The sequence below is a fragment of the Carassius gibelio genome, chromosome A6, assembly GCF_023724105.1.
Source record: "Carassius gibelio isolate Cgi1373 ecotype wild population from Czech Republic chromosome A6, carGib1.2-hapl.c, whole genome shotgun sequence".
Classification (NCBI taxonomy): domain Eukaryota; kingdom Metazoa; phylum Chordata; class Actinopteri; order Cypriniformes; family Cyprinidae; genus Carassius; species Carassius gibelio.
The window spans coordinates 25,780,430-25,807,180 of record NC_068376.1 but is presented as its reverse complement, the minus strand read 5'-3'; the positions used below and the strand labels follow the sequence as shown (position 1 = coordinate 25,807,180).

General features: G+C 36.0%; 2 protein-coding genes and 1 long non-coding RNA gene across 4 annotated transcripts in view; 2 read left to right on the top strand and 1 right to left on the bottom strand.

The window, feature by feature from the left end:
* The window catches only part of LOC128015864 (receptor-type tyrosine-protein phosphatase gamma), an 83,823-nt gene extending 68,327 nt beyond the window's left edge, over positions 1–15,496 (top strand). The window contains exons 14-29 of the mRNA XM_052600080.1: positions 2,548–2,639; positions 6,389–6,480; positions 7,492–7,588; positions 7,761–7,843; positions 7,917–8,051; positions 8,993–9,127; positions 9,216–9,376; positions 9,560–9,695; positions 11,412–11,558; positions 11,674–11,767; positions 12,471–12,547; positions 12,698–12,826; positions 13,152–13,298; positions 14,253–14,395; positions 14,463–14,598; positions 14,711–15,496. Of these exons, the coding sequence (XP_052456040.1) occupies positions 2,548–2,639; positions 6,389–6,480; positions 7,492–7,588; positions 7,761–7,843; positions 7,917–8,051; positions 8,993–9,127; positions 9,216–9,376; positions 9,560–9,695; positions 11,412–11,558; positions 11,674–11,767; positions 12,471–12,547; positions 12,698–12,826; positions 13,152–13,298; positions 14,253–14,395; positions 14,463–14,598; positions 14,711–14,857 (1,951 nt within the window). The 3' untranslated portion in view covers positions 14,858–15,496. The remainder of the gene's footprint in view (positions 1–2,547; positions 2,640–6,388; positions 6,481–7,491; positions 7,589–7,760; positions 7,844–7,916; positions 8,052–8,992; positions 9,128–9,215; positions 9,377–9,559; positions 9,696–11,411; positions 11,559–11,673; positions 11,768–12,470; positions 12,548–12,697; positions 12,827–13,151; positions 13,299–14,252; positions 14,396–14,462; positions 14,599–14,710) is intronic.
* The window catches only part of LOC128015874 (uncharacterized), a 327,822-nt gene that overhangs the window by 20,307 nt on the left and 280,764 nt on the right, over positions 1–26,751 (bottom strand). The gene's annotated exons all lie outside the window — the stretch shown is intronic.
* Positions 16,595–24,021, top strand: LOC128015870 (TAR DNA-binding protein 43). 2 transcript variants are annotated; one of them, XR_008184021.1, is made up of 7 exons: positions 16,599–16,847; positions 17,527–17,782; positions 18,159–18,337; positions 18,529–18,669; positions 19,664–19,834; positions 19,982–21,088; positions 21,846–24,021. XR_008184021.1 is itself a non-coding variant. In XM_052600087.1 (6 exons), exons 2-6 carry the CDS (start codon positions 17,542–17,544, stop codon positions 20,468–20,470), a joined length of 1,221 nt encoding a protein of 406 aa, XP_052456047.1. In that variant the 5' UTR covers positions 16,595–16,847; positions 17,527–17,541; the 3' UTR covers positions 20,471–21,768. The 2 variants fall into 2 exon arrangements, 1 of the variants encoding a protein (XP_052456047.1); XM_052600087.1 differs by lacking the exon at positions 21,846–24,021 and having other exon boundaries at positions 16,595–16,847; positions 19,982–21,768.

Genomic DNA, 26,751 nt, shown 5'->3' with positions numbered 1-26,751 from the left:
AGAACAGTTTTTAATAGTTTTAGATTTAGTAATTTTAGCACTTCAATTAAGCTTTTTTCCCCTGGTAGTTCCCAAGGGAACTGTTATAATTTTCATTCAAGTTTAAGTTCAAAATTTTCATCTAATATTCATATTTTATTTGAGATTCATTTAAATCTTTTATGGTAGTAATTGTAGTATTTCAACTTAAAACACTTGAAAATGTTGACTTGAAAACTAACTGATTTTTTTTTTCATCTGATATCTTTTTATCTGATATTTAAACTTTTTTTTTTTTCATTTTATTTAGATTTATATATTTCAGTTAGCTAAGACAATTTTTAGAGGTTTTAGTTTTAGATGACAATACCAAGACCAGCTTTTCATAGCCTTGTAAAGCAGCACTAATTTTGACAGTTTTTGCCTACAAGTTTCCAATTGCAATACAATTACATCAGCAGACAATTCATGGAACTTGAAAGGAAAAGATAATAGCAGTTTGATTTGATCACTTGATGGCTTTATAAGAGGTTGATCAGTGACAGTTAAAGTGAATGAAAGACAGTTTGCACGGTAATCAATCTGTTAAGCGAGTGGAAGGAAGACAAGTGACGAGATGCAACTGCTCCCCCGAGAACGTGAAGGCATACGTTTTTGCAAGACATCACCATTGTCAAATTTCAAGAACGTCAAGAACAAAGCACCCAAGCGAACAAAAGCCATTCAAAAGAAATTCTATTCTCGTTTTCTCATAGCTGGAGTTCATGCGAGTGTTTACCAGAAAGTATGCAATTATTTGCTTAAAATGACGTTCTGATGTTGCCAAGGCGATAGGCTAATGAGAGGTTTACGTAGGCAGGGTTCCATCTGGATGGCTCAGAGGCTTTCATTCTGCTCAGACTCACAGATGCCCATTAAAGACCAGAGATGCTCCACTCATCTACACGGTACATTTCTACACGTATGCATGAGATCGCCTATGAGTTAAAGCAATTTCAGAGTTGATGCAGAAACGCAGATGGGGTATGATAAGGGGTTATATTTATCTTTTTTACCATTCGCCTGATGTGGATTCTCAAGGATTAGACCGCAGGGTCCAAAACTTCACTGAAGGACCCTTCTAATCTACACCATTAGTCTAATGTCTTTAAACAAACACACAAAAGATCCCCCATCATAAAAAGGTCATTAGTGTAGGGTTCCTGTCCCCCCACGTCCTCTCTCCTCAATCCCCCAGACCCCTCCTCTTTCATCAGAGCTCAGTGAACATTCAGACCATCATTCCTTTCTTTTTATTTCACCTCCCAAGTATGAGTAGCATCTGCTCATTGCTCTGCATAAAGTACAGGTAAGGGCATGCTTATACAGATGCTTCAAGGGGATTACATTAAAGTAAGTCTTCGATGAGGGATTGGGAGGGTCTGTTTTTGTGCACTGAAAAAGAAATAGATTTTTTTAAAGATTGATCCCAAAGCAGCAGGAGTTGTGTGTGCAAAGTTTGGCTGGATATTTGGTATCATCATTTTGCTGTTCATGTATATTTTAAAACCTACAGTAAGAACTAGATGTTTGTGGGCGTCTGTATTAGCTAATGCATTTTAATTCTGAAAATGTGCCAGTGATAGACTTTATTTTGCGTTATGAGTTTGCCTAACTTTATTATAAGGATCTTGAATGGAATTACTGTCATGCTGTTATAACCTTAATTTGACGGTGTTTAAATTTTTCCAAATATTAAAGACAGGGTGTTATGTAATATAAATAATTAGTTACATGGATTTATCCTGTAATGCACGATCTATATTAATAATGGTATATGCTGATATATGTCTGCCGAGCTGATTCATTCATCCGATATTTAGCCATTTTGGGATTTTCAGCATCAGCCGATAGCATACACACTTGTACAATGAACAGAAGTTTGTTTGCTGCTGTGTATAAGGATATTGCATGTTTTCTTTTTTCAAATATTGAATTTAAGCTAATACATGTTAATAAAATTAAGTTATTGCGTGAAAATAAGTTAAATTGAATAAAATAATAACTCATTAGTAGACAAATTAATTTGAATTATAATTGTTTTTAAAACCACCAAAAGTCAAAGTGCAGAGATATTGCAAATTATTTTGTTTTCAAATATTTTATTATTATTTTTTACAATTATTATTGCTATTTTGTGACTAAATACTTAAAAAATTATTATAATAATCATGTAAATAAAGTAAAACCATTTTTTGTACAAATCATGTGATCAGGTTTTATTATGTATTTCAGTTTATATTATATATTATGTCATACATGTGTACAATATATTTAGGCAGTATTCTTGGTATACTCATTCTTTTGTAGTTATGGACTGATATCATAGTTGAGGCTAAAATTCTAGGCTGTTTCTTGAACAGAAACACAGGTCAAAACAGCGCAAACAAGAGTGTGCATGACATGTAAAGTGGATTGTAAATTAGATATTGATGTTAAGTGATCACTTAACAATTCTCAGCAAGCAGGAGGCTTGATTACCATCTGAATTAGCTGCATTCCACTAACCTGGACCATTTCTGTTCTTAGGAGATTCTTCCAGACTGCACATTTGTATATTGAAGACAGGAACTCCCCCAGAGTGATCCACAATGACAGCCTCCCCGTCCTGTCTACAGCGGGTGAGTCGCTAAACAAGCATACATCAAAATACAATGTGCTGCAAGAGCTTTTATTTTATGTATATTTATTTCATTGGAGTTCTTTAGTTGTGATTTCATCAGCAAAGGTGATCCTACAGTGGGATACTACAGCTGTCTATTTAGAGAGCAAAGCAGCTCAATAGGTTTTGACATGGCTGTATTCTGAATCTGAAACGGATCAATAAGATACTAGAAAGCATAGCAGCAGAATGAAATGATGCTTTAGAAATATAACTGATCAGATGACAAGTAGTTATTACTGAAAGTTGTTTATATACATTCATATTATTAAAATAATTGATGAAATTATATTAAAACCCAAACCCTTACTAGCGTTCAGAGGTTTGGGGTTGGGGTTTTGTTAAAAATAACTTTATTCAGCAAGGACACACTAATTTGAACAAAAGTGACAGTAAAGAATGCATGTTACAAAATACTGATTTAGCATTTTGAGGTTCATATAAATGCAGGGTTTTTTTCTATTCATCAAAGAACTAAAAAAAAATTTTTTGCATGCTTTCAGTATGAAAAACTGTTTCTTGAGCACCAAATCAGCATAACAGAATGATTTCTGAAGGGTCATGTGGCACTTAAGACTGGAGTAATGGCTGCTGAGAACCATCAGGGGAATAAATTACATTTTAAAGTATATTCAAATAGAAAACAGTCATTTTTGTAAGAACATTTCACAGTATTTCTCTTAGTGCAGCCTTAGTTTAATGTTTTCAAAAAACATTAAAAAAATGACAGAGCCCAAACTGTAGTACGGAGTACATTTTTGGTGTTTTGCTGTATGTTCACAATGCTCTTGTGGATAAGGACTTTCAAGCTCGGATGATAGGTTTGTGTAGGGAAGAATATCTCTTTTGTGTTTCATTGCAAAATTGATTTTTAACTGCATGAGGATGTGTAAATAGCGACAGAATTTTCATTTTGGCTGGACTCTTTAAATGAGAAGCATTCATATCTCGCGGTTTTCTCAGTTTTTGAGTGGATGCATATTTTATGTTCTGTGTGGTACTGTTTGTTGGGGGGGGCGAATGGAAAGTCTGATTGCTCACTTTGGGGTAGTGCATGATTTTGTAAAATTGCATGAACTGCTGTCATTATTGCCACTCTTTTCTTTTGCTCTCTATCTCAGTTTCTTTCCCCTCCTTCTGTCTCCTCATTTGACGCAGTGCAGCTCTTGATTGACAGGTCTATATAACTGTAAGCCAAAAGAAGTAAAACTAGCCATTACTGTTTATGAGAACTCCATTTGAGGTGATGGTTTAATGTCTCTGCTGTAATAGAGAAGTCATCAACAAGCCCTGTTAAATCGAAGAAGTCGTCTGTCTGTGCATGTCTCAGTGATTTAATGAGAAAGAATCTTTTCTGTTAATTGCATAGACACTGAATACAGAGTGGGGGTGTGGTTGATGTGTGTTTGATCATCCTGCACAATGGAAAAGCAGTAAATTATCCAGGGGATTCTGGTCTTTTTTAAATATGGTCCCAGCTGTTTGCTTCCCAAGGCTGTAATGAACCATACCTTTATAAGGCCATTCTACGTGACAATAGACCATTAGTCCGGTCCCTTACTTTGATAGATCACTGATGAGCTTTATATGACACAGATGTGACCAAATATCATCACTCAGAACTCAGGCCACAAAATTAGGGCGGATGGATTTTGGTTCAAAGTCTTTGGAACAAGGAAGGGTTTTTTTTTTTTTTAAGCTTTTATTTTCCACATGGATTGTAGCTTAAAAGTGACAGTGGATATTTTGAAATGACAAATATTCATTACATTTAAAAAGTCTTGGAATTAATGAATAGCTTAACTAAATGATGAAAAAAAGCAGCATACATTATCATATGCACTCACTAAAGATGTATGCTAATTGCATTAATCTGATGATTTGATATAATATTAAATATTCTGTAAATAATTTTTTTGGTCTGTTTAATGAAAATATACAAGTTTGGGGTTAGATGTTTTTTTTTTAAGTAAATGAATACTTTTATTCAACAAAGATGCATTAAATTGATCTACATTGTTACAAGTAAATGCTGTTCTGTTGACTTTCCATTTGTCAAAGTAAATGGTAATCCTATTACAAAATAAAAAATATATATCTGTACATACTACAACAATGTATTTGTATTGGGGTATAAAAATTAAAAATATTATAAACTCTGTCCCCAAATATATATATAATATAAAATATATATTATAATTTTATTTTAGAATTTTATAATAAAGCTGTTTATATATATATATATATATATATATATATATATATATATATATATATATATATATTTTAATGCATCTATCCCTAAATAAATATTAGTAATATTTTAATTTACAGGGCCCTCCACTAATATTGGCACCCTTGGTAAATGAGCAAATGTGACTGTGAAAATAGATCTGCATTGTTTATCTTTTTGATCTCTCTTAAAAAAAAAAAAAATGAAAATTGAAGTCAAATAATGGAAAGGTATTGCATCATCCTTTTTTCCAAGATAACAGCAGAGTTTTCTCCTGTAATGCCTGATGAATTTGTAGAACAACTGACAAGAGATCAGAGACCTTTCCTTCATACAGAATCACTCCAGATCCTTCAGATTCCCCGCTTCTTCTCTTTAGTTTACCCCACTCACTTTCTATAGGGTTCAGGTCAGGGAACTGAGACAACCGTGGCAGAAGCTTCATTTTGTGCTCAGTGACACATTTTTGTGTTGACTTTGATATTTAGAAGCCATAGAAGCCAGTCCCATTTGTCGTGTATGGTAACTGAATATGCTGGATTTTGTTTTTGGATGAGCGAGGATGATTTTTCTTGAAACCCTCTCGAGCAGCATGTGGTGATGTGGGGGCTGTTTGATTTGTATTTTGTTTTTTTTTGGCTTTCTGACCTAAAGCCTTAACTAATCTCTGTGATTCTCCAGATGTGATCCTTAAAGAGTCTTCGGGCACTCAAACCCTCCTCCTCACCATGTATTGGGACAATATGGACACACATCCTCTTCCAGGGAGATTTTTAACATCTTTAGTTGATTGGAACTTCTTAACTATTTCCCTGATGGTGGAAATGGGGATTTTCAATTCTTTGGCTATTTTCTTACAGCCACTTTCTATTATGTGAAGCTCAACAATCTTGTTCTTGTTCTTAATCCTTGTAATGGATGATTATGGGAATTATATATCATTTTTATAGTCCTGTGGAAAAGGAAGTCATGGCTGGACAATTTCATGCTCACCCTTTTGGGCTACATTTTTTTAAATATAAATGGGAATATAGTTCAGAGATATTTTACTTGTAAAAATTTCTAGGGGTGCCAATAATTTTGGCCAACATGCATTTGTTGCTATCATTTCATAATGTGAGTTTCCCCCCAATTTCCATTGTTTTACTTAAATTAAAGTTTAGAATTTTGTGAATTTTTTGAATGAAAGATCAAAAAGATAAACAATGCAGATTTATTTTTACAGCCACCTTTGCTCATATTTGCCAAGGCTGCAAATATTAGTGGAGGGCACTGTAATAATATAATTTATTCCTATTTGTATTTTTTTATTACAGAAAGCCCTATTTTTTTATTATAAGCCCATGTCCCTAAATATGTGTAAAAAATACTAATAATATTCTGGGTGTTTTTAATGCATTTATCATCAATTTACATCAAAATGTCTGGCTTTAAATTGGCAGTTGTGTAGTATGAAGGTATGGTTTGTGTTTCAGATGACCTGGAGGCTGTGCCAGTCAGGCATTTCATCAAACACATCATGGAGCTGTCCTCCAACAAACAACATGGCTTTTCTCAGCAGTTCGACGTGAGTATGGTCTTTGTAGTTGGAGCGTGTGAGAATGTGTGTATGTGCTCTGTACATGTACCGGTGCTCCAGTAGCACAGAGGCACAGATGGCTATGGGAAGAGGACTAATTAAAGAGGAGCGCCTCATTAAAATCACTTCTCTCGCTGGAGGAATCTATGCAGGAATGCAGGGAAGCTTGAGTCTGCTTCATGCCCACAGCAAACATTTACAAGATCAGAATCCAATATGGACACATCCAAAAGCAAGACCTACATCTCTTAAAGAAGATTTACTTAAAAACTGACAATGACCAGTATCTGAGATGCATTAGGTATCAATTCATTACAGAGGTGCTTTGTTTTACTGATATAGAAAGACAAAATCTGCATGACAGATTAATATCTGCTTCATTACGGCTCACTGGGGAGCTAATTATTATGCTGCTGTATGACATTTATTTAAAATTGCATTGATGTGACAATAATTAAATGATTTGGACAAATGGGGCAATTTATGTAAATTCTAATCAAAGTGTGGTTAATTACTGGAATAATTAACTGATTATTTTGTAATTGAGTCTTAAATAATTTACCAATATTATAGTCAAAAAATATTTGAAACCACTATAATAGGACTGCATTCAGAATTAAACAAGAAAAAAAAGTTACAGTTGTCACAACCTCAGATAAAACCTAGTTATCATATTAGAGGGAGTTTTTTATTTTTAGTTCAAGATTGTGTAAAACCTTTAGACAGTGGAATTAAACATTGAATCATGTTCTTTTTTGAATTGCTGATAATGTTTACAGCTTGTCGCATGGGAAATAGATGGTGAAAACGGTGAATTGGTGTGCTGTTTACATCCGTGTATTCCATAGTCACAGAAATTATGCATATTGTGCACATATACATGCTCTATATATTGCAGAAATAGGATGAGTAGCATAGTAGTATGCTATTTTGGACATAGTGTAGTCTGTGAATTATAATAACTGCAACTAATAATATGAAATCATACCTTCCCTGTAGGAGGTTCAACACTGCACATCTGAAATGAAGATTACAGCAGAACATTCAAATCACCCAGACAACAAGCACAAAAACAGATACATCAACATTGTTGCCTGTGAGTTATTATGTGGCAAACATGAACATTAACCTTCTTAATCATACTGTGAATGCATCTGTGATGAAGTGCTAGCAGTGCCTAGAAGATGAAGAAAAAAGATATCAATATCCATTTAATAGCTCAAATTCTGATTTCAATGATACATCATTTATTGCTTTTTAATTCCCAGATGATCACAGCAGAGTGAAGTTGCAGCAACTGTCTGGGAAAGACTCCAAGCACAGTGATTACATCAATGCCAACTATGTAGACGTAGGTATTTTATTACCAAGTGCATGCTTGTTGCTTTAATGTTTGTTTCATAATTAAATATTCTCCCTCTCAGGGTTATAAAAGACCCAGGGCTTATATAGCCGCTCAGGGCCCTCTCAAGTCCACATTTGAAGATTTTTGGAGAATGATTTGGGAACAGAACACCACTGTGATTGTCATGATCACCAACTTGGTTGAGAAAGGCAGGGTAAGTGATGAATATCCGTTTAATTTTTTTTAAAACAGTTATGATTCCACATTGTTTATTTAATATGCATTAGCATAAAAATTATTTGAGAGTCACGGCAGATAATTTGATGGAACGGTTTGCCCAAAAATCTAAATTGCTGAAAATGTACTCACACTCAAGCCAACCAAGATGTAGATGGGTTAAAGAAATGTAGCATTACATCACTTGCTCACCAATAGATGCAGTGAATGGGTGCCGTCAGAATTAGAGTCCAAACAGCTGATAAAAACATCATAATAATTCGCAAGTATCAAAAATCTGTTACATCTCGTGAAGTGAAAAGTTATTTGTAAAGAATCCATCAAGATGTTTTTAACTTCAAACCATTACTTTCCGCTAAAATATGCATGATGCTTTCACTAGTAAACAATTGTTTGATTCAGTAGAGATATTTGCACAGATTAAGCATTGTTCCAAAGTGAAAACAGTTCAAAAACAGTACCAAACAATTATGTTGGTGGATTTTGATACGAGTGCACAACAGCGGATTGACTTTTTCACTGGAGTAAGTGTTATTATGGATCATAGACTCGTATTTTGGCCAGAACGACATTTTAAAGTTAAAACGTCTTAATGACGGATTTTTTTGTTTCTTGCAAACAACCAATTTTCATTTCACAATATGCTAACTGATGTAAAGGAGTCATGTGGATTACTTTTGATTACTGTGATGTTTTCATCACCTGTTTGAACTCTCATTCTGACGGCACCCATTCACTGCAGAGGATCCAATGGTGAGAAAACGATGCAATGCTAAATTTCTCCAAACTAGTTCTGATGAAGAAACTAATGCATATACATCTTGGGATGTCCTTTTCATATTTGGTCCAACTGTCCTGTTAATGTAGATGCTAATGTTTTAAAAAGCAACCCAGACGATGCTTTTGTTGTTTTTACAGAGGAAATGTGATCAGTATTGGCCATCAGAGAACAGCGAGGTTTATGGGAACATAATGGTGACTCTGAAGAGTACTAAAGTTTATGCTTACTACACACTCCGCCATTTCATCATGCGCAACACCAAACTGAAAAAGGTTAGTTTGAGCCTTTGCAACAGTGTTTACAGAGCATTTTCAGAGAGTTTTAGGTGCTGCAATTTAACCTTTGGTTTGACTCTCCCAGGGTCAGAAGGGAAGGCATAATGAACGGCTGGTTGTCCAGTACCATTACACACAGTGGCCAGACATGGGCGTACCTGAGTACACACTTCCAGTCCTCAAATTCATCTCTCGCTCTTCAGCGGCTCGTACGCCAGGCACAGGCCCTGTTCTAGTTCACTGCAGGTAATGTCTGCTATGGAATTCAACTCCAACCACTAGCGTGTGAAACGTGTTGTTCTTTCCAACTGTGCAAGGTTTCCCATTCTTACATCATTTTCAGCAGGATGGTTGGAAGTGTTAGACTCTGCTTTGTAGCAAAATGAGATGTTGTTTTTATCAAACCATCTCTTTCTCTGTGTCCCACAGTGCTGGAGTCGGTAGAACAGGCACATACATAGTCATAGACAACATGCTGCAGCAGATAAAAGACAAAGGCACTGTCAACGTCCTGGGATACCTCAAGCACATCCGAGCTCAGCGCAACTACTTAGTCCAGACTGAGGTTATTACCTGTTTGATTTATTACACTATATGTCCATATACTCGAAAATGCACACTCATATCACTCACTTTTGCTGTTTTTTGAAGATTGCTTACTACACACAACATACTGTGCTATAAATACTGTATACTCCAGACTATTTGTTCAATTTGTATGTGGAATTATTGCCGCGTTCCAGGCAACCTGTAACCCGTATTTTTCCAACCTTCTACCCGTGAAAGTGTTCCAGAACGGTTGTCAACCCCGTGACTTCCCACCCTTTAACTCATACTAGATCAATGTACTCCTATTTTCGAGATCTGACGTCACATAACTCGCAAAACAACAATGACAGCACCTACGGATAATATTACCTATGGATGCAGTGTTTATGCAAGTGGTACACGGTAAGAAATAGACTTTAGGACAATATAACGTTCCAATATATGTAATAATTTAGCCACAATTCCTTGCACTCAGGCAGTTTGGCGTGACTTGCCTGGAATGCTACAAAGTCGTGAGTCGTGATTTGAAGTCGTGATTTACGGGCTCAAAAACCTGCCTGGAATGCAGCATTAGTAGCATGCAATTAAAAACTACATTTAGTCACATGACCTCATTATTTTGAGTGTTGCAAATAAGGATTATTTTTGTTAAACTAAAACTATTCAATATAAATTATTTTGATTAAAAAAAATAACGCTGAAATTATATATAAATATTACATGAAAAACATTTACTGGAAACTAGAAATGCTGCTTTGGGCCATTGAAGATGAAAAACAAATAAAAAACTGAAAATTAAAAAAAAACTAAATAAAAATAGATTACATCTAGTGATATATATATATATATATATATATATATATATATATATAAATGATGAACTCTGAAAATATAAAAATAAAAGCTAATTTGGTAACACTTTAGAATAAGGTTCCATTAGTTAATGTTAGTTAATGTATTAATTAACATGAACAAACAATGAATAATACATTTATTACTGTATTTATTCATCTTTCTTAATGTTAGTTAATGAAAATACAGTTATTCATTGTTAGTTCATGGTAATTCACAGTGCATTAACTAATGTTAACAAGCACAACTTTTGATTTAAATAATGCATTAGTAAATGTTGAAATTAACATGAACTAAGACTTATAAATGCTGTAGAAGGATTGTTCTTGCTTAGTTCATGTTAATTAATACTTTAACTAACATTAACTAATGGAACTTTATTCTAAAGTGTTACCGCTAATTTAAAACATGGAAAACTATAATAGTGCTAATAATGCTAAAATAAGTAATAATACTATTCATTCAGAATTTAAATCTAATTTATTTATCATTCTAATAACATACTAAAAATAGCACTAGTTCATATATAGCATCCAGTTAATAGTTATTTAGCATTTTGTGTTTTTACTTTTGGTAATCCAGTCAAATGTAAGGTCAGTTCAAGTGCATTGCATTGCGGGAAACAGTATGCAGTGTTTTTTTTTTTGTATACTGTGGTTTTTGGCTAATGTAGAAGAAGGTTATTTGGGTATAATAAGCATAAAGGACATTTACATACTGTTTGCACTCTACACACTGCATACTGAAAATAGTAGGAGTAGAATTGCAGTATGCCATTCTTAACATATTCATATTTTGTTATTTACAAATATAATGTTGAGATATCACATGCCTAATGCAACATGGTTTGTTTTAATGACTGTGTATGTGTGACCTACAGGAGCAGTTTATCTTTATCCATGATGCATTAATGGAAGCTGTTCTTAGTAAAGACACCGAGGTGCCTGTCTGGCAACTCCATAGTTATGTCAACAGCCTTCTCACCCCGAGCCCCACGGGACAAACACGCATGGACAAACAGTTTAAGGTCTGGACTTGATGACTGTGTTGTGGCTCTATGCAATTGTATTGAGATGTTAATTTTCTCAGTTAGACAACTAACTTGCTCCTCCATGTGGACGCTCTTGTAATTGTTCCTCCAGTTGTTGACGCAATGCAATTCTCACCTCACTGAGTGTTTCAGTGCCCAGAAAGACTGCAACAAAGAGAAGAACCGCACCTCGTCAGTCTTGCCAAGTGAGTCGCTAAACCTTCGAAACCCATACATCAAAATCAACACTCGCTTTGTTGCCAATATGAATTTTGCTGTATTCTTAGTATAAAATGTAGCACAGTGTGGTAGCACCATTTTTTTTTTTTTTTACAATAATAGTTAAAATGCTAAAAACGTTAATAGTATAAAAAAAGTTTATATCTTTTTTCTGTATCTAATTGTGTGCTTTACAGTATTTTTAGATCTACTTTTCACATGATATATATACATGTTTGTGTGTGTTTACATTTAAATGATTTAGTTTTTTATATTTCCATCTACCTTTTGTTTGTTTTTTTGTTTTAGTTTAAGGTTTTAGAACTTATGTAATTTTATTAGCTTTTGTTATTAACTTTGTATTATTATTTTTCAAATTACCAACCATTTTAATGTAGTTTTCTTTTTCTTTTGAATCTTGAGTTTTGATTTTTGTTAGCAATAACAACACTGAAAATCCTAATAACCATTGCTATCAAATTATTTCCGTGGGAAATGAACAGAAATATCCAAGGGAGTTGGCCATTTTTTAATTGCTGAGTATATAATGGACTTCTTCTGGAAGATTAGTTCAAAATAAACATACGAATGGTGATGAAGAATGGTAGACTCAATGAATGATACAATAGAAGGTCTGGTTTGCTGCGATGGGTATAGTGAGTTGTTTATCTCTGATATTTTTCCCCTCAGCGGAACGGGCTCGGGTGGCACTAGCTCCCCTCCCAGGAGTAAAAGGAACAGACTACATCAATGCCGCCTACATTATGGTACAGTATTAAGAACATTATACATGTTTTGGATCACATTTAACAATGCATGAAACATTTGTGTAACTTGCGTACCAGCTCCTTTTCTGCTTGTCTCAACATAAGCTGTGATTTTCTTTTAGAATGAAATCAATGTTTATCCACTCACAGGGCTATTACAGGAGCAACGAGTTCATCATTACCCAGCATCCTCTGCCCCACACAACCACAGACTTCTGGAGGATGATCTGGGATCATAATGCTCAAGTTATAGTGATGTTGCCAGACAACCTTGGCCTTGTGAGTATGACATGAGTTTTTAAGTGGATTCATGCTGCCTCATATAACTTATGTTCTTTTTATACATATTCAGCAGGTTGTGTTTAATGCACTCTCGAACATTTCATACTAGCAGGTTATCATGGCACTTATCTTTAGAGTTCAACTTTAGAGTCTAACATTTATCATAAAATCATTTGAATTTGCTCGCAAATATAAATATTAAATGTAGAAAAATGCTCAACATTTATCAATTAGTTGAATCTGTTAGCGTTATGTAAGTGGATTATGTATGATATAAGATATGATATTTGATACGTGCTATGCCCTGATCTTCTTTTTATAGACTGAGGATGAATTTGTATACTGGCCCAGCAGAGAGGAGCCAATGAACTGCATAGCCTTCACTGTCACCCTCATCAATACTGATAGACTCTGCTTATCTAATGAGGAACAACTCATCATCCACGACTTCATCCTAGAAGCCACACAGGTACCTCAGTCACACAACACAAGCATCACTCTTAAAGGCAGGGTAGGTGCTTTAAAGCCTCTTCACATCCTGAAGTGAAGTGTTCTTAATGTATTATATGAATTTCTATCGTCTGTGGAAGAGGCAGGACCATAAAATGTTCATCCAATCATATCCCCCGGCCCGAGTGCTACAATAGGCTGTCTTACCTGTCAACATGTGTATTTGCATAACTCTGCACATTATGTTCGCACAAACATGACATGTCATCAGTGCATTCCATTTCGTTATAGCAGACTGAGACAGAATGGAAGCGTTATTATTGTAATATTATGCACTGTGTACTTTAATGTTTTCTCACCGGTGAATGAGACATGAGCGCGTTCATGTGTTTTGAAGGAGGCGTGGCTCTGGAGAGTGATTTGCAGGGAGGGTGGGATCTTATGCTTTCAAAACTCTCTTGCTGTTGATAGCCTCTCCCAAAATCACCTACCCTACCTTTAAATTGGAAATTAGCATTAAGGTAGTTTTTAATAAATTTTATGTGTTGAATTTAATAATTGATGGATAAGTATAATGTAAAAAGTAAAATAGTGGAATCTTTCTTATGAATTAATAAATACATTCTAATTTTTTTATTCTGTTTTATTTTATTTATTTTCTTTCTAATTAAAAAAATCGTTAAATTTATCGTTATATGAATAAATTACATTTTAAAACATTAAAATAGAAATGTTGTTTTGAATTTTAAGATTTCACAATATTACTGTTAGTACAGTATTTACTTTATGTATAGATAGATAGAATGAGAGAGAGAGAGATAGAAAAGTACTTGATCTCATGTTCTAAATTTGTGCCAACCACTGATCTATATATATAACTATAGATATATTATAGATCAGTGGTGCCAACCCATTTTACTTCCCATTTATCTGCACTTGCTGAATTGCATAACTGTTTATCTTTGCTCTGCAGGATGACTATGTTCTAGAAGTCCGACATTTTCAATGTCCAAACTGGCCAGATCCTGATGCGTCCATCAGCAGCTCATTTGAGCTCATCAACATCATCAAACAAGAGGCTATGACAAGGGATGGTCCCACCATCGTGCATGATGAGTGAGTGCATAAACCACGAGTAGTAGTGTACGTAACCAAAGGGAGACTCATGGAGTGTGTGTTTCAGGTTCGGAGCCATCTCTGCCGGGATGTTCTGTGCTCTGACCACACTTTCCCAACAACTGGAGAACGAGAGTGCTGTGGATGTCTATCAAGTGGCCAAAATGATCAACCTCATGAGGCCTGGCGTCTTCACTGAAATTGTAAGTTCCTCCTAATAAAAGTCTGAATTCAATTTAAAATGATTTAAAAATGCTATTTTCCTTTTTTGCATCTATTTCCTTTCATTTTGTTGTTCCTCGCTACCTCTTTTAGGAGCACTATCACTATCTTTACAAGGCTATGCTCAGCCTTGTCAGCAGTAAAGACTTCAGACTTGGCGTCAACTACATGGACAAAATTGCTGGGATACTGGTAACAGATGAATCCAACCAGACTGAGAGCATGGAGTCCTTGGTGTGAAGTTTTCGAAAAATGAGATGGAACAAAGTGGTTCCTTGAACTTTCCATGAGGCCTTTTTACTCAGACTCTAGGTGAAATAAAAAAAAACAACAACAACAACAAAAGAACTTTTATATACTGATAAAAATAAATTCTTTTGATATTTATTTTTGCTGCTTTTTGTTATCCTGCTGAACGCCACAATCTGCTCTCCAAAGCTCACACACAGACACAGATACACACACACTCACACACACACTGTCTACTTTGCACTACACTGTCAGTGTTACTACTTGATGCCTAGCTGATTATTGATAATTGTGTTGAAAACATTTCTGAGTATCACTTTATTGAAGTCTACAGACATGTGAGGGTGATCAGCGACAGCACATTAACACACACTTCAGCCTCATAGCCATGAAACCTGTACACAGAAAAGCTCCAACTTAATGCTCAACATGATGCGACTTTTAACCGTCAAGCATTGTGACTTGTTAGATTAATATGTTCTTTTTTATTTATTAAGATATGTCATTTTATGTCTAACTTATATACATTATTTCAGTGTGGTATCATAACAGCAACTGTGAACATATATTGTTATCAGTAGCATTTCTATGGTTTTGTAATATATAAAGATATTGATCAAAAAAATGTCTTGTTTTCTTTATTTCAGTCATGGCTTCAATAGCCACTTTTAATATGTTTTTATAATATGCTTCTTCTTGGAAAATTACTTTTTCTTGGACTGGTGACTGCTCTGATTAAATCATTAATTAACATGTTAGCACTTTACTGGGAATTCATATACTGAAGTAAAATAAATTCACTGAAAACTACTTGAAAAGTTAAAACAACATCTTAAATCTACTCAATGAAACTGATGATGTTCACCTGACAGATACACAGATTAGGATGACCATATTTTATTAAAAAAAGAAAAAAAGAGGATGGACAGTCACCCAGATGGATAATAGCTTTGAACGATCAAAGGATCAATATTTGGAAACCCATTTTTATTTTATTGTTGTTTGCCAATACAAATGTAAAGGTTTATGTGAGTTATTCCTACCATGCAGTACATTTTTTTATATTTTGTGTGAAAAATTGTCTTAATATATTGTTGAACTTACACAGTGAATTCATATAAGCATTATTATATGATTTCCTTTATCACAATATCACTAATATTGAACGGGTTAACTTTTTTGGTATGAGCAGATGTTGCATGGTTTTTTTTAAGTACTATTTGTAAAAAAAAAAAAAAAAAAAACGTTTGTGTGTGTGGGGGGGGGGGGGTACTGGGGTATATTTTACATAATTATATTGCTAAAATGTAAAAGTCAAATTTAGACGAGCTATTTCAGGACTTTTACTTTGCTTTCCCCGTCACTGAACATCTCGAGTTAGCCTATGCGAGTTAGTAACATGGTGAGGGAGAAGCACAACATGGGTGTCATATATAGATCAGTAGGTTATACTCATATCTGCCACTAGGAGCACTATAACCCTGAGAGCAGTCCACTAGTACGTAGGGAACAGTGCTTCTTCTGTTTTCATCAGTTAAGTGTTCTGTTAAACAAATGATACTGACATCTTTGTTGCACTTAAATTGTTTATAAGCACAACTTTGTATAATTAAATTTTATTGATCTCCAGCAAAGCAAACATCACTGCTCCCAACAAGGTGTGTTTTCTTTCTCTCCACCCGTGCACATGTAAAAGTGAGCTCGCCCACAAGTGACGTATTTCCTTCATGACTTAGGTAATGCCATCTTGAAACGAAAATAGTGTCGCATGAGTAGTGTGAAACGGAATATTATTGTCTTAATATATACAGAGATAGCATTATTTTGCTTTATTCAGATAAGAGCAGAAAACTTACATTGTTTTCCGTGAGAGTTGTGTTCACTGGCTGGTTCATTCCCTGCAGTCACATTTTCTGAGCGAGGAGCGCTGTTGTTGGTGGCGCTAACAAAGGAAAATCTGGATCCGAGCAGTTGTTCATTGGTAATGTTATTTTAATTTTGTTTCACTACAACACATACATTGATATGTATCTACATAGCATATCGAACTATTGGTGGTCTGTTGTGGCCGTGTTTTACTGTTGCTAAGCAATAAGGATTCTCCAGTTCGCACGCGCTAAGTACTGAAGTAGCGCTCACGGCCGTGTGGAAGGGATTTGATTCATTTCAGCGAGTCTTTTGAATCGGTTCACCAAATATTCGTTCAGTGACACATTTTGATATTTTCATCGTGATAAGTCAATTAATTATTTGTTCAACGAAACTGAAATACATTACGATGATGATGATGATTATTATTATGCATTAAATGCGTTTTACTTATTTGCATCTACCAAATATTTAAGCATAATAAACAGAAAACAACGCACACCTGTTATTTAGCCTGAATCGTGAATTTCATTAATGTATTCAGTCCACGAGCGAGATGTCTCATTCAGTGCCGTTTTGACTCCTAGTCATAGACACAGACTCGTCTAGTAAAGGGGGCGTGGTCGTTCGACATGTCCAACCAATGATACAGCTCCTTCACAGCCTGCACTCGATTGCTATTGGTTCGCTATAGCCAAAACAGTCAGATTTATTAAAGTGACTGAAGATTCGTACAAAAACATTGTTTCACAAAGGAAACGCCACTAATTATACCATTTACTCACCAACAGCTCGATTTAGGAGAGATGGCCGAGATGTACATTCGTGTCGCGGAGGAGGAGAACGAGGAGCCGATGGAGATCCCTTCAGAGGACGACGGCACTGTGCTGCTGTCCACGGTGGCCGCTCAGTTTCCAGGAGCTTGTGGCCTGCGTTACCGGAGCCCTGTGTCCCAGTGCATGAGAGGAGTTCGACTGGTGGAAGGAGTCCTGCACGCCCCCGAGAATGGCTGGGGAAACCTGGTCTATGTGGTCAATTATCCTAAAGGTAGGTCATGATCATCACAAATAAGCCACTGACTCAATTTAGAATCTAAATATGAAAAATATTCATAATGATTAGCTCATTTTATAATAAGTTACATTCTTAACCCTAACTTCTCCCACTAGAAACATGGGTCAAGAATAGGGTGTTTTTGTGTGCATTTTAGGGTTAATTTTTACTTGAACATTGAGGTTATATTTCATCATAACCAAAGTTGAGCAGCACAGTTGGGTGATGGAAACTTATTTTCTTGAGTATTTCTATCTTTAGCTGTAAAAAAATCCAGTTCATATTTAATAGGGTTGTTTTTGTTGCATGAAGGGTGATTGGCGTTCTGTGAATGTGTGAACATTGTAACAAGTGAACTTTTCTTTTCTAGAAACGGTTCTGCCGGATAATAAGAGGAAGATGGATGAGATTGATGCTTCATCTGCAACAAAGATCAAGAGAGGAGATCAGAAGACTTCAGATCTGATTGTGCTGGGTCTGCCATGGAAAACTACAGAACAAGACTTAAAAGACTATTTCAGTACATTTGGGGACGTCATCATGGTTCAGGTAAGACGTACTGAAAAATATAATTCTCCAGCTGTGCTTGTCTTTGTACTGCCATATTTTGGTGAAAACAATCCATGATTTCTGTCATCTTTGGCTAATGATTCTAACTTTTTATGTGGCTCAGCTGTCAGTCATGAAGTCAGAGTAGATCTGGTATAAACGCAGCTCTTGACTTGATTCTGTTGCATTAGGTCAAGCGGGATGTGAAGACGGGAAATTCGAAAGGATTTGGGTTCGTGAGGTTTGCAGAGTGGGAGACTCAGGGTAAGGTGATGTCACAGCGGCACATGATTGACGGCAGGTGGTGTGACTGCAAACTTCCCAACTCGAAGGTTCGTGTTTTTGTTTGTTTTTCATACTACAGTTGAAATGTTTGGAATTGGTAAAATTTTGAATGTTTTTGAAGTAAGTTTCGTATGCATTTATTTGATAAAAATACAGTAAAACAGTAATTTTGTGAAATTATTACAATATAAAATGTTTTCATTTTAATGCATTTTAAAAGGTATTATATGCCTGCGATGGCAAAGCTGAGGACTTTTTTTTCAGGATTGTTAGATACTTAGATGTTCAAAAGAACAGCATTTATTTTAATTAGAAATCACTGGTAACAGGCTGTAACTTGTGAAAGGCTACGTTCACACTGCAGGCAAATGTGGACCAAGTTCGATTTTCTTTTTGCTTACATATAATAAATGTCAAATGTCTCCGATCAGTTTTTCTTGGGACCGTGTGAACAGCACAAACCACATGGAATCTGATCTTTTCAATTCAGATTTGTGCCTCTTCCATATGTAGTACTAAATCCGATACAGGTCAGATGTTTTGCAATGCGACTGCAGTGTATATAAACTCTATATGCAAGCAAAACATAAGGGTTTAATATCATACAAGTTGTCCTCAGTGTTTACGTCAATATGACAGTGTTGCCAAGTCCACAGTTTTCATGCTTCATTTTTATCTTTGCAGCAGGTTGTTTTTCAACTCCGTGGGTTAAAGCGACCCCACTAACACAATATATAACCCTTAGAGCGTGATTGGGCTAGTTTTGAGAAGCAATTGGGCGGATTTTGATGTGAAAACCTAGCAACCCTGTTTCTATCGTTCTTTTGCAAATGCGGGTCAGTTCAGAACCATGATCTGTTCACACTGGAAATCTGATATTGGCCATATTTAAAACAACAATGTGAACAGCTATACGTTGTCAAAGTCTTACTCTCAAAAAAGAAATGCACTGACCCCAAACTTTTGAGGATGTATGTATGTTAGTATGAGGCATTAACTTTTGGGGTGCTAAACAGAACTATCTTTTTGAAATTTCAACAGCAAGGTCCAGATGAGCCAATGAGGAGCAGGAAAGTGTTCGTGGGCCGTTGCACAGAGGACATAACCGCTGATGAGCTCCGTCAGTTCTTCATGCAGTATGGGGAGGTCACAGATGTTTTCATTCCTAAACCCTTCAGAGCATTCGCTTTCGTCACCTTTGCAGATGACCAGGTAAGCTGATGTTGTTTTTACAATAAACCTAAAGGTATAGAGAAAACAAAATAAAGCAACTATGACAGCTTGTCAGTTCATTTCTATTCTGGATGGAGAAATCAGCTGTTCATGCGTCATAATTAAGATTTTCCATCTTCCCTCCAGGTTGCCGCCTCTCTTTGCGGAGAAGATCTGATCATCAAGGGCGTCAGCGTGCATATCTCCAATGCTGAGCCAAAACACAACAACCCTAGGCAGATGATGGAGCGGGCTGGGCGCTTTGGGAATGGGTTTGGAGGTCAGGGTTTCGGAGGCAGCCGAAGCAGCATGGGGGGTAGCTCCAACAGCATGGGAAATTTAAGCAATTTCAACCTCAATCCAGCCATGATGGCTGCCGCCCAGGCCGCTCTGCAGAGCAGCTGGGGTATGATGGGAATGTTAGCACAGCAGGGTCAGCCAGCAACAGCTGGCACGAGCACAAGCGGCGCGAGTTCCACTCGGGACCAGCCCCAAACATACAGCTCGGGCAACAGCAACTACGGCAGCAGCTCGGCCGCTCTCGGCTGGGGCTCCGGCTCTAACTCTAGTGGTAGTGGGTTTAACTCCAGCTTTGGCTCTAGTATGGATTCAAAGTCGTCAGGGTGGGGTATGTAAACAGATTTGAGTTTGAAGTGTCAGTATTTCTAGCGTGTTTGGTAAGTATTTTCCAAGAGACTTATCTCGTCACGTTTTTGGGAGTGGGGATGGGTAAAAAGGGAGTCTGGGGACAACAACAACAACAACAACAAAAAATAGAATGTTTTGTACACTAAATGGGATTTGATTTGTTTTGGAGTGAGAAGTTAACCAGGGTGCTACGTTTATATGTACCATCTTTGATGTTATGTTTATCCCCCATGTTTTACTGTCTTGGTCGATGCAAACGTAGCATTTCAACTGGATTCTTAAAATGCATGTTTTTCAATCTGTGTATATCTGAAAACATGAGAATTGCATCATTAAGTACATTTATCATTACGTAGGACAAAAACAAACAAACTTGCATTGGAAAGAATCTGGTTGAAACCTGAACATATTATAAGTTCAGCTTTATTTCAATCCAGTTTTATGGAAACCCTTTAAAACAAGCCTTCATCAAAATCTCTTCTGCAGTTGACATCTGTGGGGTTTGCCTGGGAAGAGCGCCCTCTATGGCAGCACAGTGTGGCTGAGGTCATTATGCCATCTTCCTCCCCATGTCTGTATGCTCTCATCGCACGGCTCGATGACACGGTGGGTGTCTCTCTTTTTAATCCACATTTTAAGAAAAGTGCGCAGAAAATGACATTTTTAAAAACAACCCTTGAGTGCGATTGGTGATGGCGAAGAGTGAGAAGGCTGCGAGTGAGCGAAGAAAGTGTGGAGCGCACGAACGAAAAGACTTGCGAGTGCAATGAACGAGCCGAAATGTGACTGCAGTGGGTGGGTTTGGTGAGCGTGTGAATGAGAGCTGCTGATACTTCCCAGCTTTCCCCTTAAATGAGCCCAAATTGATGGACATCTAGTACTTGTACTTCATTGGTGTTTTTTTTTTTTTTTTTTTTTGGTCTCCCTAGATCCCCCTTTGCTTTTCTCCTTTAGTATACTGACTGTGTGCTTATATAGGAATGTTGTGATGATGATGATGATGCATACTTTGTCTTGCTTCTTATAATCCAATGTGAATGCTGTATGGTGTGTGTGCTTTATTTCCTTGTAACTTGACCTATAAGTGTGAACTGATGTGGATGACATCTTCAGTGGACACTGAGGAGGGAAAACATGAGTGATGGTGTAAGTGCGACCTGTATGTTTTGAGTGCTGTGGATGTCTGTGGAGTTTCCCTCTAGATAACGTTGCTCAGTGTTTTCAAAGGCATTTTATATGACTTGTCAAATGAAGGGAGTGCTTCAATAAAACTGATTTGAATAGATTGCCATTTTCTCATACTGGTTTGTCACGTGATGTTTGAGAGTAAATGCCCCACAACTAATTGAATTCACACGTTTAGGGGCCTGGAATATGGCTGGCCACAACTGAACCCCAGGCGGGAAGTCCGTTTGGGCATGGAGGAAGATGGAGGATGCTGTGGTTCTGCATCTCTGGTAACGGCCATGGACACGGTAGACTCTAGCTGAATTTGATTGATGTATCAGAAAGAGCACTTTTCTCAGAACCATTTAAGCCTAATACATGTTGATCTGTATTTTCTGCCGAAAACCTCCTGAGCTGAGATGATATTAGGCTCGATCTGGGTTTGAGAAAAAGCAGTGCACTGTATTAAAATGCAGGCCAGGTCCATATTTCTAGTTTCTAAAATGTGATTTAAAATATTTTATACAGTCTTTATTGTTTCATGGAGCTTCATATTACCATGAAGAGATGCTCACAGGATTCATTACAATAAAAAAAAATGAGCTCATGTTTGAGTAAAAAAAAAATAAGATTGGTGTTTCATATTGAATGATTTATGTATATTTGCATAGCTTTTTTATTACTACATAAAATAAAAAAACTACAAAAAACTTTGTACATCTCAGAATGTGAACAATGAGGATTTGTTCATTTTATTTTGTGTAGTCTTCAAGCACATACTCCTCGGCTTCCTCTTGGCAGCATTCCTCTTCCTTCAGTTCTTGGTTGATCAAAGCCAGTTTATGGCTTTTCAGAATGTACTGTGAAGGTATAGCAAAGGTACAAAGTTGTTTTTCACTCATTTGATGGAACCGTAAAATCTAAATGCGCTTAAATTACAACATTTCCATGTAACTTACAAATATTGTATTACATGTGATGTAATTACATGAGAATGTAAAAATCCTATTAACAAATTGTTAAAATAAAATTTAACAATTTTTCATTAATAGTTACATTGATTTCACCACTTATGCACTTATTTTATATATAAAACTTAAATATTGACATTTCATGGTTAATCGATGTATTATTATTTTTACATATCAGAATGAATTCATAAGGTTTTTATGAAAAAGTTTTATTTTCTTTATGACAAGACTTGTGAACAAAATTACCTTGAGGTAATAGTGTTAAAATACCAACAAAAAAAATCCTCTGTAACTCCGGTCTTTCGGCATGCATGCAGAGAGACCACTTTTGAGGGTGAAGTTTACCTCGTTAACGCTTCCAAGTAAAATATATCTAGAGGGAAGACCCAGGAGGAGCGTGAATAAATATCGTTTAATCTCGTCAAATATGAATGACAGAATCGAGCCTTCTCGCACTGTCTGAACAGTCTGTGCTGCTTTTGTCTGTTTAGTGATTTGTTTTTCGCAGTCTGCGGCGATATGTTGACAGAGACAGTGCACAGCTGCTTTAAGCCTCTGAAAGCACAGAAAGCTGGCAATGTGACAGAGAGAAACCCCCGAACAGTTTTTTATAATGACAAAATGTAGCGAAGTATAACATAGACATGACGCTTCAGCTTGTCATTGAGTTTTAGTTTGTTTAACCCATTTTTGTGATCCGTCCTCATCCGTTCTCAGTAGATAAGCACGCTAAAGCTCAACTATGTGCTTTTAGGAATTACGCATAAACTGTAAAATGCAATAATTTACCATAACGCGAATTGTTTTTTTCCACGTTGTAGTGCCGACATCAGTGTTCATTCTCGCCCTAGCAGCGCCTCCTGCTGATGCGGAGCGAATGTCGGTCAAGAAAGAATATAGAAAGACAATTTTCTTTTATGGATAGTTCTTTAATATATGATAATGTCCCATGGTAAAGTTACAATTTATTATTTCTGTTTGTTGCTTCCCTAAATATAAAGCATCCCATACTGCTGAAACCATTAATGTGTTGGGGTTGGTTGACACAATTGCGCAACATTTAGTAATAAATTAACAAAATGTAGGAAAACTGTGCCAACTAGTCTCATTCTCCCTTACTTAAATATTTGTTTAGATCAATAAGAAAAAAAAGTCTCATGCATTACAAGACAAAAATAAATCAATAATTAATTGCAGTACAGGCTAGGACGTATAACCGATTCATCAAATAAGAAATACTTTTGGAGACACTCTTGAATGTAGGCCTGCTGTATTTTCTCGGTTGTTTAATATGCTTCCCCTCTTTTTGTAATGCTATGCTCACTTGTTTGAGAATTGAATAATGCTGAAACCATCTGTATCTTATTTTTCTTCAATAAACTTGAAAGGATTTCAGTTTAACGCAATGGTTCAAACAGTTATTTTGTAGGTTTGCTTGCAGATCTGGTCATATATATATATATATATATATATATATGTAATCTGAAAATTACATGTATATTGTTGTTGTTAAAATGTAAGATTTTAATTTAAATGTACATTTTTTGTTACATTTTAATTTTGACTCACACGGTAAGGAGTGTTTCCCTCCATCCAGTGTGTCCATTCCTCTGTTCTTCTTTTCTCCTTTCTGCACATGCACAAGTCATTGTCCCAGTTGACTGTTTTTTTTTTTTTTTTTTTTTTGTTAATCTTAATTATATATGTGTGTGTGTGTGTGTGTGTGTGTGTGTAAAATACCTAATATATAAAATATGAAAACCCTGAGAAATGCAATGAATGACACATTCACCAAGAGCCACCATCTAACCACTGTAGTTTGCAGGCATACTTAATCCTGTTGATCCTGAAGTGTTTCTGAAGCTTCTGAGCCTAAAGTTGGAATTTAAGGGTTATGTGTGGAAATGAGAGAACAAGATGTGGTGTGTCTTATTTCACAGGTCTGTGTGTGGTAATAGTGATCCTAGGAGTGATTTCCAGGACACAATAGTTTTATAATAAGAGATCAGAAGGCTACAGAGAACGGTTCGGACTGCTGAAAGGAGTATGCTCCCCTGCCCATCCTCCAAGAACTGTATACATCCAGAGTGACTGAATGTGCTCAGAAAAACACTCTGGATCCCTCACATCCCAGCTCCTTTTGGAACATTTGCCATCTGGTTGGCATTACAGAGAACCGAATACCAGGACAGCCAGGCACAAGAACAGTTTCTTCCCCCAGGCAATCTACCTCATGAACTGTTAATGTTCTCCCATTGTGCAATAACCTTTTAATTATCACCCTAAATCCTAGTTCATCCCTACAACTATTTTTGAAAATTATTTCCTATTCTATCTATAGCACCTGTACATACAAATTATTATTATTATTATTTATGGTTTATATTTATGCATGTGTATTTTATTCACATCTTATTATTATCTGTGTGTTGTTGTCTCTGTGTATTGGAAACTTGTGACACTAAAACATATTCCTTAAGAGCAAACATACTTGGCTATAAAGCTCTTTGACTTCTGGTTTCTCTTACAGGCTTGTTCAGTGGGATTGTTCTCTGAGGTGGAACATGGCTTTTACACAGTTCTTGCGTATGTGTTCTGTGGGGACTGGGGAACTTAAAGAGAACGATGTTATTCGAAAGACACATGTTGCTTTGGCAGTGGACTGAACTGTTTGAACCGTCTGACAGGAATTTAGCAATGTCAGATATGCCCAGTAGGTTTGAGGTCATATCCTTATCTTTCATTAACAACATGGCAATGGCTTAAAAGAACGTCTGTTGTATGTTTTTTTTTCCTATCTTTTTCTATTTTCTAAAAAGACAAGACATATTATTTTCTTTCGAAATGCTGTCAAAATGTTAATTACTTTAACTCTCAAACAGGCAGGAAACTTTTCTTGACCCTCTCCTCTGAGGTGCTTCAGAAATTGAGGCTTCATTGAGGTGGATTAGTTCTCTTAGGTTCATCATTTACCCGGTGTGAATGTGGGCAGTGAAGGATCACAATAAATATAAGTCACCATAAAATGTAGTCTTCTGTGATGAAATGACTAAAATCAAAATGACCAAAATAAATTATTTTCTGAAAAAAGGGTTTTTAATTACAGTACAATATGTTAGTGAAAAAGTAATTAAAATATCTAAATCTATACTGAGACTAACCACTAGAGGGTGTAATTTGGTATTACCCAACCGATGATCTTGCTTCTCCTCCAGAGCTACAAACCTGCTATTCCGACTGGCCCTGACACCTTTCTTGTAAGTCCTGTAATTCTTCTATGAATTTTCTTCCCTCAGGCTTACATCATTATGTGAATAGTTAATGTTTCAGTAATATGCATAAATAATTACCTCTCATTATAGGTTAGCTGTACATCTTGCTAATGAAAGTGTATTTTACTATATATAGAATCATCTGAACCGATAGAAACAGCACAATGCTTCACCACTTCTTAGTTCATGCAGCTTTTCAGACCAGCAGATGGCTTCCAAGAGATCAAAGGTTAAAATTGTAAGGTGTGTGTGTGTGTGTGCTTGTGCATACATATATAACATAAAAATGTTAAAAATGTTTCTCTTTGGCAGTCAGATAGTTCTTTTCATCTTTGCGGTGCTTTTCCTGGCACCACAGTTTTATGTTTTGTCAAGGTAAGTGACTTATAATGTTACGAAAAAAAAGAGAGAAAAAAAGCTAATCTCTTTGTAAAGCATAACATAAATACATTCATATGCATATACGTGTTATCATTTGATGTGATATGCCTGATATTTGATCAGTAATGTTTCCACAGGCCAAAATCTTCTCGCTATTGTGAAAAGCCACTATTAAACAATCTTATAGCCTTCATTGTGTTCTCTTTTATAGCAACAGGTAATCTGATTTTGATATATAGATTTTTTTTTTTTATTTTGCATGTTTTTCTGCTTTCTAATTTAAAATGCTAATTATCAACCCTTCTTGCCCATTTGAAGGTTTGGCTGTAGCACTTACACTCACTGACCCAGTTCCCAAGAGCATCAGGGTAGCTTTTCACTCATTTGGGCTGTTTGCATTTATACAGGGACTTTGTACAGTCATTTTTACCCTGTCGGCTCCTCAGTGTGTAAGTGTGAAATATGGTATTATGATTTT